General features: G+C 38.4%; 1 protein-coding gene across 2 annotated transcripts; it reads left to right on the top strand.

Moving 5' to 3' along the window:
* The first annotated feature begins 299 nt into the window (after positions 1 to 299).
* On the top strand, positions 300 to 13,390 carry LOC117425828 (adaptin ear-binding coat-associated protein 1-like). Of its 2 annotated transcripts, XM_034043111.3 has the most exons (8): positions 303 to 516; positions 3,757 to 3,857; positions 4,385 to 4,489; positions 5,132 to 5,213; positions 6,630 to 6,738; positions 7,318 to 7,489; positions 8,986 to 9,076; positions 9,686 to 9,867. In XM_034043111.3, the coding sequence occupies exons 1-8, from the start codon at positions 422 to 424 to the stop codon at positions 9,732 to 9,734; spliced, it is 804 nt and encodes a 267-aa protein (XP_033899002.1). In that variant the 5' UTR covers positions 303 to 421; the 3' UTR covers positions 9,735 to 9,867. The 2 variants fall into 2 exon arrangements, with proteins under 2 accessions (XP_033899001.2, XP_033899002.1); XM_034043110.3 differs by lacking the exon at positions 8,986 to 9,076 and having other exon boundaries at positions 300 to 516; positions 9,686 to 13,390.
* Positions 13,391 to 15,472: the final 2,082 nt, after the last annotated feature.

Raw genomic sequence — 15,472 nt, 5'->3', positions numbered from 1 at the left:
ACCGGGGCTCCTGGTCACCCTAATTTACACGGGGGACATGTCCCCCTCACCTTTTCAACGACAGGGAAATGTCCCCCTCACATGGCAGTAGTACTAAAACTTATTTCTCAATAATGTATTTGTATAATCACAAGTCAGTACAGCAGCCTTCACTAGGGTCCAGCAAACTGCTTCATTTACAACGCATCAATAGTCTTATCAAGAATTGAAACTCTTTGAAAGAAAAAAAAATGACATGTTCATTTTACAAAATGAAAAACGAGCATCTTAAACGCGTGGTTCCGTACTGATCCTGCGAACATGGCGGCGCACAGCGCCAGGTCCGCTGGAAGCACAGGAAATGTAAACTGAAGGATGTACTGGCAGGAAATGCAGCTTGTGTTGTGGTGGAGGGGTGACTGCAGCTGAAGTAGGGGGAAAAATGGCGACCGAAGGAGAGTACGAGTCGGTCCTCTGTGTAAAACAAGATGTCAACGTGTATAAGATTCCTCCCAGGGCATCCAATCGAGGCTACAGGTACCAGACCGAATGATACAAATACATCTGTTACATATTATAAGTGACACGATAACCGCCGAGGGTACGGGTGCATTGGGGTGCACCTATCTGAATAATATTAATCGGTAGACGGTGTTTAACATATTAAATGACACGATTGAATTGCGTTTATGTCAGTTTTGCAGTGCAGTAATGTTTGAGAATGCATTTGCTCAAGCTACATCTGTTTTTTTTTTTAAAAAAAGACAGCACGACACTGTGTGTGAGACCTCAGTGCTACATCATTTGCAATGCATTATTAATGTCACAAGCGGTGGTATTTTTTCATTGGATTATAACAAAAAAAAAAACAACAAAAAAAAAAACCAAAAAACAGACGCAGCCCTGTGTCTGTAGACGGCTTTATTGTGTTACTGTAGAATGTAGGCTTATCATTAATAATATAAATTCAACTAACCATTACAGCGCTGCGATTAGGATGCATTGCACGTAATTGGTGTCAAACGAGTGTATACGTATGGCGTAGTAGGATTGATATTACTGGATGCAAAACACCTGTGAGCTGCATGCTTGTCATAATTTGCCAACTTTCTGTGCTGTGCAACGAAACCGCTTTTCAGAGTACTGTCTGTCAATCACTCTGGTGACACTCCAGTAAATGATCTGAATGTATTGTGTTCTGTGCATTTTTACAGTTGTTATACAGGTATTGACTTACAGTTTGCATTTGTCTGCTTAAGAGCAAATAAATAAATTGTATGAGAATCCCCACGGCGATTCAGTACATATTTTTTTTTATATATAATGAATAGTTTATTATTATTTTGTGTTTATTGCACTGAAAGCGTGGTACAATGTAGCAAGGCTTCTAGTGTAGCCTGTTATTAGTGTTAGTGCTGTTTTAGTAACATGTTTGTCTTGTGAGCTGGAATTGGAATATTGTATGCAGAAAGGCACATTTTGATTATACTGTTTTTTAATCTTACAAATAGGGCCCATTGGGTTAATTCCAATTTGATAATAGAAAAAGTAATGGATTATGAACCTGTAGTACATTTCAGGTGTGTAGACCTAGTGGTTCCTGAGATCACAGGTTACAGTTGGCCATGTTAGTTGAAATTTAGGTTAAATCAGTCATGGTAACCTTCTAGGCCTCACAGGTGATCAGCAGCTTGTATTTAATATACCATTTTTAATTAAAGTAAATGTTTACCCCTAATAAATCAGGGGTTCCCAAACTTTCTTGGGTCAAGGCCCCTTGTGCCATTAGGCATCCTGATTGAGGACCTCCACCAGAAATTTAGATTCTGATGCCTTTAGTGAGAGAGGTTGTACATTTGTACCGGTATGCTTTCGTTATGCTTAGTGTCAATTTGAAAGAGCGCTCCATAATTACTACACACACTGACTGCAAATGCAACATAAACCTTCCTAGAAAGCTATGGTTTGTGTTATTTATGTAGGTGGAATAAAATAGATCAAGAACCCATACTGGAGTTATGTATTTTATTTAATTAAAAAAAAAATGTTATAATGATAAAGTGGATAATTGCCTGTTTTGTTCTCCTTGCAATCACCCCCTTTGGAATTTAGTGTGGGCACAAGCTGACGTCAATGTTGAATTTAAAGTAACTCCAAGCACCTGACTGCAGCATTCATATAATATAATTGATCTCCCAGTCTGGTGAACATTGCTTTGTCAGGGTCATTTGGGAGACAACATTTTTGTATGTGCTACGGTCCCTGAAACCATCTTGTGCCCCCCCCCCCCCCCCCCCAGTGCCTGGCCCCCAGTTTGGGAACCCCTGGGGGTCGATGATACATTAACTACTTGTGAAAAGATTCCCAGGTAGGAGAGTGTGCATTCATAAGGAGAGCCATGTGAATTGCCCCAAAATGTGTCATAAATCGTGTGGTTTGGTTCATTTGGAGTAGTGGTGTTGGCAGAAGTTAACCCTTACACTCATAGTCTTTGTTCCAACCATGTTCTAAAGTCCCATGCAAGTTCATAACCCCTCAGCTCCAAGCTAGTGCCAGTGGAAGCACATACTGTTACTTTTTCCTCTAGATCAGTCCTCAGAGAATGCAAAGTTAAAGAAATAGCCAGTTCGGATAGAACTATGTGGCACTTTAGCCTCACCAAAGTGGCCATAAACAATGTTTGAATGCATGACAAATGCAACTTCAAAAATCCAAAATCCCCGGATACCATAATATTTTGCTTGATGCTTGTAGATCTCATCAACATCTATCCAAACATATCTTTGGGTGATTTTTTGGAGTCCCCCCACACAAGTTATTACGCCCTAAACTTCGTACAAATAGCAAAAATTCAAATTTCAAGGGTGTTTAATAACCAGTGGTGGGTCTTGAAACCAAATGTTTTTCACAGAATTTGGAAGACTGGTACCTAAGGGTCTTACAGCAATACTTACATTTTAGGACCCACATCCCCATACAGAGGAAAGGGTTAGGCTGAAGTTTGAATAAAACTTGTTAGTTAGCCCTCGTCTGGCAATTTGCCAGAAGTGAGTAGGGTGCTCCTAGTATTTTTTTTTCTGAAAAGCCCTATTCAATACGAGTAGAACAAGGTGCTACGCATGATGGTAGCACCTCAATTGCACCCAGGTTGATTTTTCTGGTCAAGGTCCCTTTCTCACTTTAGGTTGACCTTTGCAAATTCACAGGTCGAAGGGGACATTTAAAAAAAAAAAAAAAAATGGCTATCATTTCTGAACCCCCAGGTGAATATTTCTAGGAAAATCTGAGACGGACGGGCAACGAAATGTCCCTTTTCTGGTTGAGTTGGCGTGGAATGACCCTTTAACAATAGCGCTCATTCCCCTTAAACTATTACCCCCCAGATGTTTTGTTTTTGCTCTCAAAAACATCAATATCTGCTGTTTAGGTCAGTTTTACAGCACTTCAGTTCACTTAAAATACACATTTTACAAAGATTTTTACAATAAATATGCAGTCTGTACAGGATATTGGACTTTTGGACTGGGGATAAGAAGGAGGTTTTAATAACTTCCTGTTCTCTTCATTCTGCAGTCTTTTCATAGCTGGGTTGAATAGCCACATAGTCCACATAGCAGGAGGTCAACCTGATAGCTAGTCAGGGTGGTTAACCAACTGCATAGATTTGTGAGAAGATGGGTGTTAACCAATAGTCACGTTACATACAATTTCTGCTGTGAGTTTTCAGAATTGCTCCCTCCGACTGACCGCGTCTCACACGATGATGTCATGTTTTAGGGCGTCGGACTGGAAGCTGGAGCAGCCTGATTGGACGGGGCGGCTGCGAATCACAGCGCGAGGAAAAGTGGCTTATATTAAACTGGAGGATAAAGCCTCAGGTATGTACTTCTCTTCATGCAGTGCCTTCCCATGACAAACCAGACAAACCTTTCTGAGGGCAAACCATTCTGCCACTCCATGAATCCAGCCCAGCCAATCATAAATGCTGATGTAGAAGAAACTCACGTTCCCATTTTGTTTTCTGTTGTTTAATTAAGTATCCCTGTGAGTTCATGCTGCTACTTTAACTTGATCACCCTAGTATAATATTTTAATAGTTTCAATGTCTTACACAGATCTGTACCTAATATCGGGTTGGGCCACCGTTTGCCCTGTTCACCGCCTTGACATGGCATAGACTCCACAAGGTGCTGGAAGGAATGATAATCCATTCAGTCATTTAATATTTCACACAGAGGGGTAGGCTGATTAGTTTACTGGTCTGTATTTAGTAGACTTATGTTTTCCTGACTGCAGTGTTGATAGAGTTAGTGGAAAACCTATTGTTGCTAATGCTAAAAACAAAAGGGATTTTAAAGCCTAGTAAGAAAGACAGGGTGTCTGTCTTTGTAATCTCTCTTTGTAGGAGAGCTGTTTGCTCAGGCCCCAGTCATTGAGTTCCCCGGCATCACAGTGGAGACTGTCAGCGACTCCAGTCGATACTTTGTAATCCGCATCCAAGATGGAAACGGTAAGTTCAGAGGAAGGGAAGGGGGGGCTTGTCAAATAGAAAAATGACAGTTGACCTCTGATTGAGGTCGACTGTCTGATTGTGCAGTAATTATGAAGAGTGCAGTTTCAGATGGACGAAAGTTTTACACACAGGTGTGACTATTTAAATGCAATTATGCCTATTTTAAAGTATTTGAGTTAATGTTTTCGGAGTGTCACTTTGTATGTGGATCATGAGTTACATGTTAGTAGTATTACAACTACACAATCTTACCTGGATTGTACTTTTAAGATTACTGTGGGCAAAAAAGTAGAAAATATATATTCAGTGATGCAAAAATATATATATATATATATATATATATATATATATATATATATATATATATATATATATATATATATATATATATATATATATATATATATACATTTAAGCAGGAGCGGGTAAAAACTGATAGAGAGAAAAACAATAACTCAGAATTGGAGCAACAGAATTTTTTTTAAAAAGTAATTGAGATCGAAATTTAAAAATCTTAATTTCTCAAACAGTGGTGCCTTCCTTGATCTCCATTAATGATGGTGCTGAATAAAGCATTTATTCTGTGATCAGGAATTGATGTTGGGGGTTAGCTCTCGGTTCTTCTTCTTTCTGCTACAGGACGCAGTGCTTTTATTGGGATCGGGTTCAACGACCGCGGGGATGCTTTTGATTTCAACGTAGCGCTACAGGATCACTTCAAGTGAGTGCCATTATTGTAATCGAGTGATTCCACACGGGGCGGTACTGGACATTTTTTTTTAATCTACTATATAGGCCTGCAGATTTTATAGACAAATACAGCAAGTTTACTGGCCTTGCCTTGGAATTCTGTTACTGCTTCACTTCCTAGGTCATTCCCACACCGACACCGACACATGCACAAAACTCCAAACCAAACGATAAAACTGAACCGAACCGAATTTATTTTGTATCACGAAAAAGCGTCTGTAGTCTCAGCACTAAACTGCCGTTGTTTTCGGGAGCCCATTGCACACTTTACTGCATGTAGATGGTTCATATTAACATCCCTTAATAATTTTAATATGGTAACATGAATCAAAATGTATGACAAGACTCCCCAGGTTGATTCTAACTGCCCTCGGTAGGGATAACCGCGGCTTCATGATTAGTCTGGGTTCTCCTGGTTGTTGATGAAAGATGCTGGTGCTAGTACTAACAATCATATGCAAACACTTGGTCTGTGTACCATAACCCAGACCTTTTGTTAAAAAAATGCATCCTAAGTGAAAAGCTGAAGCTTGGAGTTTGAGGTCCTGAACCATTGTAAAACTGAAAAATACATGAAAGGGATACTGCGCACAAGCATCTGGAAGCTGCTTCAAATGAGATGCATCGGTGTGCAGGTCAGCGTAATTTTTAAGGTAGCTTAATTTACATTCTGTCAGCATATTGATTTAATTCAAGTGTAAGGGCTTTATCCATAGTCAGTAGCGGTCTATGATAAACCAGCATCTAAACATAAACTTTGCATATGTTTTTTTTGTGGACATAAATCTAGGTGACATTTTAAATTAGAAATGTTTCCTCATCAGAAACTATTTTAAAATGCAGCCAAACATCTCGGTCACTTTGAAGTGAACATGTTGATTAAATAACTGCAATTTTGAAAATCATGAGCTGCAGTTCTACATGATTTGTCACTTACAACTGACCGCAGCGACGATGGGTGTACCAGGAAAATAATACGCTGAAAAGTTGAATGTCTCTTAATAAATTACTTTATTCGTTCTATGTTGTGTCAAAACAGCTGAAAGAGTTGGAAAAAAAAAAAAAAAAGATCATAACCGACTTGCATCACTAGCTGGGACAATTTCACACTCTAGGTGGAATGACCAGGAAAGAACAGGGATGGAAATAATATTCCCATTGCACATTAGTTTGATCCATTAGTTACTGTTAGTTTAGTAAGACGCACCTGAGCTTGTTAGCTGTACACTGTGGCAAATCAGGCTAATTTTAAAACCTGGAATGGAGGAAACTACAATGTAATTGGAGTCGTCTTTCCATCCTTAAAGTGCAAGACTATCTGAAAGCGGGGCATGCAAACTGAGGTTTCTTTAACTTAAGTTTCTTTTTACTCCCTTTCCAAATACAGGTGGGTGAAACAGGAGAATGAGATCTCAAAGGAATCTCAGAACAAGGATACAGGACCAAAGCTTGACCTGGGTTTCAAGGAGGGACAAACCATCACCCTCAATATCGGGGTAAGCTTCTGATGCCATTACAAAAGAAAACTGTTGCTCGCTCATTATAAGGTGTCTCTTTTTATAGCACGTAACTGGTTATAAGACTGGTCATGGCTCCTATGAACCTTTTCACAGCTGCACATATTAATGCCTTAGGGCGTGAGAGGAAACAAACTGCAGTGTGTGGCCACAGCTGTTACAAATGTTGGAGTGCTGTTACAATCACTTGCAATAACAGCATTTTTATATCAGTCATAGATTACAAGTCTTATCACATATAATTGAAACAATATTCCTGAAACACTGGAGAATCACAGTGTTTTTTGATTTTTTGGTTTACATGACGTTTTGCTTTGATTGAATGTGCAGGTCCCAGATGTTTTGGGACGCGTCGTTTGATTACCGATGACAAAACCTAGAGAGCAATAGGCAGACAATAGTAGGGAAAATCGTATTCCTCTTCTCATTCATTTTGTTAAAGAAGCATAGCAAATGAAGGTGGGAATGCTCAAGTTTAAAAAATGACCAGCAAAGATTAAAAATGGGTTGAAACAAACAAACAAACAATATTTTATATATGTGTTTATTTCTCTCCAGCAAACAAAGAGGAGAGATGGTAAGCCCCGCCCCCAGGGGGCAGTAGGGTTTGGGCTGCTCCCGCCTCCCCCTGGTGGAAAGATAGCCCCGCCGTCTTCCACTGAATCACCCAATCACGTTCCAGAGCCAGTTGCACTAAAGAATGCTCCCCAAGTGGCAGCAGAAGACACAGGTAAGGCAGGAAAGGCAATTTTTGCGTTGTGTTTTGTTAAGGATACGAATGGCCTTATTTTAACACTGTAAAACTGCAAGGAATTGTTCAGAACACCTCCTCTCCTAGTTGCATGCTGTTTTTTGTTAGTTTTATACCTTTTTAAATATTGAAATTATTTTCAGAAAATGTGCCTTTGCACTTTTTATATTCCTGCTGAAATGTGTCACAGTTTCCAGATATTTAGTTAAACTATGGTGGCAGATTCCTCATGTTTACCTTTTCAATACATGGTTCCACATATCAATATTACCTCATTTTCTGAAATCATTGGATTAGATGCTATTCACCTTACATTATTGACTGTTTGATTTGAGGAAAAGCATCTGCTAGGCTGACTAGATTGAGCTCTGAAACCCCAACATGTGGTAGACACCAACACTGTATATTCCAGCTGGATCCAATTCTGTGGAGGTGATTGCTCAGCCCTCTCAGCATTGGATTAAAACAGCATGAATATGACTCCTGACATTTGAAGCTTACTTGGCCCACTTGAGCCGGAATGACTAAAGCTTCAAATAACTCGGGCATGAAGTATATTTGGGAGCAGTGTCCTCGTTGATTAATCACCCAGGACATCCTATAGAATTTTTTTTTTTTTTTTTTTTTTTTTTTTTAAAGTTCATTAATTTGCTGTTTGAGACTTGGCAAACTGTAGACAGTGCCAGCAAACAATTCTGAAGCCTGTAATTACAGTAACCCGAAGTTGAATCTCTTTGCTTGGCTTTGCCAGGACTGAGAGGCCCTGAACTGGGCAATGCTTGCATACAAAGCTACCTAAAAGACTAGCAAGGTTTTAAAATACAATTGATGCAGCAGTGTGGAGTAGTGGTTAGGGCTCTGGACTCTTGACCGGAGGGTTGTGGGTTCAATCCCAGGTGGGGGACACTGCTGCTGTACCCTTGAGCAAGGTACTTTACCTAGATTGCTCCAGTAAAAACCCAACTGTATAAATGGGTAATTGTATGTAAAAATAATGTGTAAAAAATAATGTGATATCTTTTAACAATTGTAAGTCACCCTGGATAAGGACGTCTGCTAAGAAATAAATAATAATAATAATAATTTATCTTTTTAGCTCTAAATGCATGTAAATAGTTTTATAGATTAAGCCGCTGCTTCCACTGGTCTTGCTGCAACGTACCCGAATGAAGTCAGTTTAATTTATATATAGTGATGAGCATGAAAAAAAACAGCAAGGAATAAAGGGGCCCCCAGTGACAAAGTTGCTTACGCTAATGTAAAGCAGGGATAGAAACTGCATAGCAATGTGATCCGTTCCTGGTTTTACTATGAGTTTAATAAGACTCAATCAAGCTCCTAGTAAAACCTGGAATGGGTGAAACTGCTATGCAATAAGAGTCTTATTTCCGTCCCTGGAACATTGAAATGAAAGCCTGGTTAATGCCTTTAAGTCAATGTTCCCAGCTATCCTCTTCCCCTCGTCGCCCTGTCAGGTTCCCTGTTAGATTTGGACGCCCCCGACTCAGTTCCCTCGGTTCCAGCACAAAGCTCGGATACATGGGGAGATTTCTCAGCTCCAGCCAGGTGAGGTGCCTACATGTAAACTACTCAACCCTGTATTACAGGCTGGCTAGACGTCCATTAAAGAATAGGTAGTTTCAGATTTAATTTACTTTTTTTTTTGTTCCCTTTCATTTTTAGGATGTTTGCGTTCATTTGGAGTGATTCCTATTGCATATGCAGAAACATGCTTGTTTTCTTTTATTTTATTTAATGTTTTGATGTGTTTGTGTGCTTTCATATGAGTTCAGGATCTTTCTTTTTTGGCAATACGTTGCTGTTTTGCTCTAGATGGTGCTGTTGATTATTAATTTAAGGACACCTTGGATGACCTAGCCTACTTTACACATGTCTATGGCAGACACCTAGAACTGAAGATCAGCTCCTGGACTTGTTCAAAGCACCTTAACACAGACTCACGAAATGAAAGACAATATTTCAGCAGTTGCCATAAGAACCACTCGGAATGATTGCAAATATGCAATTGAAAATGAAATTAGAAGACTTCTTTTTAAAGCAGACTTCAAACTTGCAAGTTAAAGCTTTTTGGAAAGGATGAATGAAGGGTAGAACATGTTTCTGCAAAGGCTTACACATCGCATAATACATCACTCTTATTTTGTTTCTTTGCAGTTCCGTTCCCGCTCAGAACCAGCAGTCAACAAACTGGGTCCAGTTCTAAGAGGGAACACCACTCCCAGTCTGAGCCACCAGTGATCAAACTGGGAACTAACCAGTTTCCCCACGTGACACCTTCCATAACTTCAGCACCCCCCCCCCATCTAATTACCCTTACCTAACCCGTTTAACAGTCAGTTTTCACAATAGTATAGGTGTACTAATTTGATGAAAAATCTTAATGACTTTTGTATTATGTAAACTGTGTTTTAGCAAGATTGATCTAACTAGTGTGTGGCATTAGCTTCTTTCCAGAGGAACCAATTGATAAATAACAAGCCGCTTCCAATGCCATTATGTATTTGTTCCAACTTCCCCTTGTCTTTTTATTATATTTGCAATCATTAAGAGTGGTTCTGGGTTCTGCTGCCCCAGTATTTTGAGTTATTTATATTTTTCTCTAGGTCTGCCTTTACCTGGCTTTTGAAATTGCCTTGAGCTTGTTTGGAGAATCATAACTGCCTAGCACTAAACTGCCTTCCTCATTCCAATCAACCAATGTAAAAGTGTGAGATTTCAACTTCAGTGATCCAACGTGGGTGGGACCAGCTAAGCTGAAAAGTCATTTTATCACATGATTTGAATAGACGAGGAAGAAATGGTCATAACTCAAAATGTGATCCCCAGAACCACTCAACATAATTGCAAACATTGTAAAAAGGTTAGGGGAAAATAAATAATGAGATTTTGAAATGCTTTATACCTTTCAGTCCTGAATTATTTTTGTTGAGCTGAAGAATATGAAATTAAGTTATTTAATTAAAAAAGCAACTCCTTTATTGAGTATACATGAGAATAGGACACAAGTGTTTTGTACATATATTTTAGTGAGTGGGATTTTAAAGTCCCTTTTGTACTTGAACTCTAAACAACCCTAAGACAGGACGGGACCTTCAGGTCCTGCCAGGACTGAAAGGGTTAATGTTGCTATATTGATCCCAGCCAGAAACAAGAGAGACAAATCACACAGTTTATATTCTAGTACAAAACACATTGACAAAGACTCATCAAAAACATTTAACATTATGTTGATATTTAGTATTACGTGTAGTGTGTTTTGAAGTCACTGAAGTCATTCTAGGTAACAGAACGTTGGCTTGTGGCCTCCTAAAACAAATCCACTTCAGACATTCTACATGCCAACAACTTAAAGGGTAAATCACGCGGTTTCTGAATTCACGCCAATAGTTGACTTCACTTAATCGTTTGATACTTGTTCTGCAACATTGTGCTTAACACTTGGCTATGCACCAGTAGTCATTTCATTGTCAATAGCATTGTCCCTGAAACCTGGCTATGCAACGTGGCTTTAAAACAGCATATATCTCTACCACTGAAGTGCATGCTTAGAAGTTGTTCTCAAGATTGTACTTTGTCAAGCTATACAGTTCTTGTGAAGTCTGTTGATTTTTACCAGAACTTGTCGCACAAACCCCAGTCCTTTATATCCACGGAAATTCCAGTGAAATTAAAAAAAGACCCACAAAAAAAACACCACAGAAGTACATTTATTGATAACTGTCTTTGTTCCATGGCATTCATTTTCTGAATACTCTCCAGTCTAATAATATTGTTCCATGTATATCAATGACTATTATTGACCCAGTAAGTTCATTGTTTATCTTGCCAGATTAATTTCCAGGAAGAGCAATTTTTTGTGTGATTGGTTCCATTCCTTGCAATGAGCCACTGCTATTAAAGAATAATAATAATAATAATAATAATAATAATAATAATAATAATAATAATAATAATAATAATAAAGTATAATAATGGCAGAAGATGTGAAATGCAGATTTATATAAATAACAGGACTAGTGATAACATACTGAGGTACTTACCTTATAACTTGGTAGAGTTTCTTAACAGCAAATGTGTTTCAAGACCCGGTTTGCCTATAGTGATGTTGTGACTATGGGAGCAGGACATACAACCACTTATAATAACTTTACAAAAGCTCAGAGTTAGGATGTTTTGGCTCCCTGTTCTTCAATGTGTCTGAAATCAGTTAAATTTGTTAGCCAGTCTCTCAGCCATGAGTTGTTTTTTATGATCAGACATGTTGCAGATAAACTCACCCTTGTGATGGGAATACCCCCATTTAAAAAGTCAAGTTTTTATGTTTTCCTCCAAAACCCCTTTCCCTACTTTATCAGCAGCGAATAATGGACTTGCAAGCTGTCCTTCAGGTTTTAGCCGTATCCTGAATACCTCAAAAATACTTGGAAATCAGACTTCAAATGCAGAGTAAAAAAAAAAAAAAAAAATACTATTCCGGCACTCAGTTCTGGGTTTCAGAACTACTCTAGTTTTGAAATGACCAGTGCCAGGAATTTGAGCAATCAGGTAACTGCTAAATCTGCACAAACTGATTCTGTAGGCAAGCTCCATTGTCAGCTGTGCAGGTTTCCTCGTTCTAGTTCTGTACAGACAGGTACAGCAGCCACAGTATGTCTTCAATATGGTGTAATCCGGTTATGCAGACAGGAATGTCAATTTATTTATTTATTTATTTATTTATTTATTTAATTAGAGGTAGGCACAGGTGCCTGAGGAATCCTGTTGTAAAATGATGGGGAAATCAGATTTTAACAGTTAATTGTTCCAGAATTATCATGTTTTGCTATACTGTAGTGCTGGTTACAGTTAGCTTCCCATAGCTTCCAATACAGAAGTGTATGTAGAAGCAGATAAATCTGAGTAGAACTCAGTGGGAAAGGTCTTTTGACTGCTGTTACCTGCTACCAAATGGGTATTTTTCAGCATGGATGCCAGATTTTGTACCTGTACCTACCTTTTATTTATTTGTGTATTTATTTATTCATGTAATCATTTTCATGTATTTTATTTAAATTGGTATAAAATGCTCTTGAACATTGTCTTGCTGTTTTATCAGCACCCGTCCCGTTTGTTGTGGCCCTGTGTATGACAGCTCATGTGGGAATGAAGTGCGGTCAGTCTCAAGGTGCTTGTAGGCTCACAGAATGGAGAAAGGCCACGAGATTTATATATCTGATCCCTTTATCATATGTATTGGTTGACTATATGGTTCCAGGCAGTCCAGTTCATATTTTGTTTTTGTCCCAATGCATTCGGGTGCCTTTTATCAGACTCCTTTCTTAAAAGAGAACTACAAGTACCAGAATGCGTTGCTTGATTAGTTGTTGTCCCTGTGTACTTGGTGCCATGTGGTCACACTAAAGTGTGTTCATCACACTTCGTAAGCAGGATCACCTCCTGCAGCTAAAAATAAGAACTTGAACAGTCAGAATATCAAGTTACAGAATATGAACACACCTTTTAAACAGAGTCTTGCTGTGAAGTAGGTACGTTGACTGGGGATGTGGGTTATGTTCATACATTAGTACGGCATCATGTTGGACCAACAATCTGCCTCCCTCCCTTCCCTTCATGTCACTAGTTAGACATTTCATTGTGCTGCCTATTTCTACATCCTTACTATTATTAATTAAATAAAGACTTAAGTAAATATTAAATGTATATATAAATATATATATTAAAAGTGTGAAGCGCAGTGTGCTTATGGTCTTAGATGTGTAAAACTGTGATGTATTATCAATGCAGACAAGATGTAAATATTGTGGGTCAAGGTGTGTCGATGGAAATTAAAGGAAACTTTGAAAACAGTTACAAATGACAGCGCAAGTGGTGATTCTTTTTTTTTTTTTGTCTTTTTTACCCTTAAATTTCCACAGATGATAATCCAGAACAATTGGTTATACATGAGTGAGGATGGTCAAATACTGTATCATTTAAATAAATAAATGTCTGTCCTTTCTGCTTATGTTACATGTATAAAGAATTGATCCTTGTGTAATTGAGCCAATGCTTCTGAACCTATGCAGTTGAGTCTGATTAAACTCCCAACCGTGACAGATCAAAACCAGTTTACCTGCAGTGTGTACAGTATAGAGGATTTGGGAATGGATTCCTCAAATAGGTAACTGCATGCGTAACATTGTACATGCAAATAGTAATAAAGTGGTCTCATCTTTCCACCTACCTGGAGAGTTCATTAACAATGTGGTACCACTCTATGAAAAGCCTCACACCATTGCAGATGCCCTTACTGCTACAGTACCAGTGCATTGCCACAGAAGATCAATTGGTAAGGCTAGTCAAATTTCTGGAGTAGTTATGGTTCAAAATGCAGTAGTTTCAATAACATGGCAGCAGCTGATTGGCTTTGACTTTGTCAGAGGAAACCGAATATGAGCAAATTGTGATCTAATAACTCAATTATTCATTTGAGTTTTCTTTACAAACATACCAGAAATGGCTGACAAAGTCCTCTACTCAAAGGTGGTCAACTTTCAATTAAACTACGTATTTGAATCGCTGCTTTTCCAATTAGTACAGTGTTTCTGTGTTCCCTGGTGTAACCTCTTGAAGTGGAATGCAGGGATGCAGCATTAAACATTCAGTAAGGAGCAATCAGTTCATTTGATCTTATTAGTAGCTTGGAAAAAACATTATTAATTAGTTATTTAGCAGAAGCTTTTATCCAAAGCAACTTACAGACTAGGGTGTGAACTACACAGGTAGAATCACTTGCAATAGGACCTGGATTTAACGTCTCATCCGAAGGACGGAGCACACGGATGTTAAGTGACTTGCTCAGGGTCACACACAGTCAGTGGATGAGCGGAGATTAGAACTGGGGGCTTTCTCATATGAAGCCCTTTAATCACTGGACCACCAAGCCTCCATTAAAGAAACACAATAATGTGCGCACCTTTTATATAGGAAAATGTGAGACCTTTAAAATGATAGTAATGCATATTAGATATGATTTACTGTAATTTTGTTAGCTGTATATATTTTAATTCAATAACAAAACTACCTCTTGGGGTGGGGAGTTATTTCAACTCAGATTTTCCTGAGATATGAAGACAAACAGGAGTAAGTCTAGTCTGAGTGCACTCTCTGCTGTATTAAAGATGAGTGTGAAAAGCAGTGCAGAGGGCAAAGTTACTGAGCTGGATTTTAACCCACAGCACCACCAACAGCCCTAATGTTAATCTTTTTGTCTCGGATGTCTGGAAATTATTCTTAGTTCAAAGATGAGTTGAAGGATAAGAATAACACAGAGTAAATAAAACACTGTGACACATAAGAAGTTATAATACATTTTATAAAAATACAACTAGACATCTGAGCAATAACATTTTTTAAGTGCTTTTAAACATTTTTAAGTTGTAAAATGTTGTACAATGAACACGTTTTAAATTCATGACCAGACTATCAATGCTTTGTAAATGTGCACTTACTTGTTAGAACTGTTTCTGTGTCTCATTTCATAGAACGAGCTTGCAAACCCTGCCCAGAGAATTGGCAGAAGCTCAAAGGAAGCTGGTACTTTTCATCTGATTACATGAACTGGACCAGTCATGATAACTGTATCAATTGGGGCTCAGCTGGTGATTATAGACAGTGAGGAAGAGCAGGTGTGATAATAATTTCTACAAAGCTTTGTTTTCAGTAATTAAGAGAAAAGGACTATGTGTTGTTTATTTATACAACCAAACCTAACAGGAACTGTCTGAGGAATGTATGGTGATACAATAGATGAACCGTTTGCTTTTTATTTTTATTTTAGCAACCAAACATGTACGTTTTATTTTGTAGTTACCAGACATACCGGTATGCTTAATACAAACGTGCAAATCAAACACCAGTTTGTTCAAGATAAACATAAACATCAGTAAATACAATATATAT

This window comes from Acipenser ruthenus, chromosome 20 (genome assembly GCF_902713425.1).
Source record: "Acipenser ruthenus chromosome 20, fAciRut3.2 maternal haplotype, whole genome shotgun sequence".
NCBI lineage: Eukaryota > Metazoa > Chordata > Actinopteri > Acipenseriformes > Acipenseridae > Acipenser > Acipenser ruthenus.
The sequence above is the reverse complement of the archived record's forward strand: the minus strand, read 5'-3'. Positions and strand labels throughout refer to the sequence as shown.

Coding starts and splice junctions, on each gene's coding strand:
- LOC117425828 (XM_034043110.3), top strand. CDS start 422: ATGGCGACCGAAGGAGAGTACGAGTCGGTCCTCTGTGTAAAACAAGAT. Junction 3,858..4,384: donor ACTGGAGGATAAAGCCTCAG/GTATGTACTTCT, acceptor CTCTCTTTGTAG/GAGAGCTGTTTGCTCAGGCC. Junction 7,490..9,685: donor AGTGGCAGCAGAAGACACAG/GTAAGGCAGGAA, acceptor GTTTCTTTGCAG/TTCCGTTCCCGCTCAGAACC.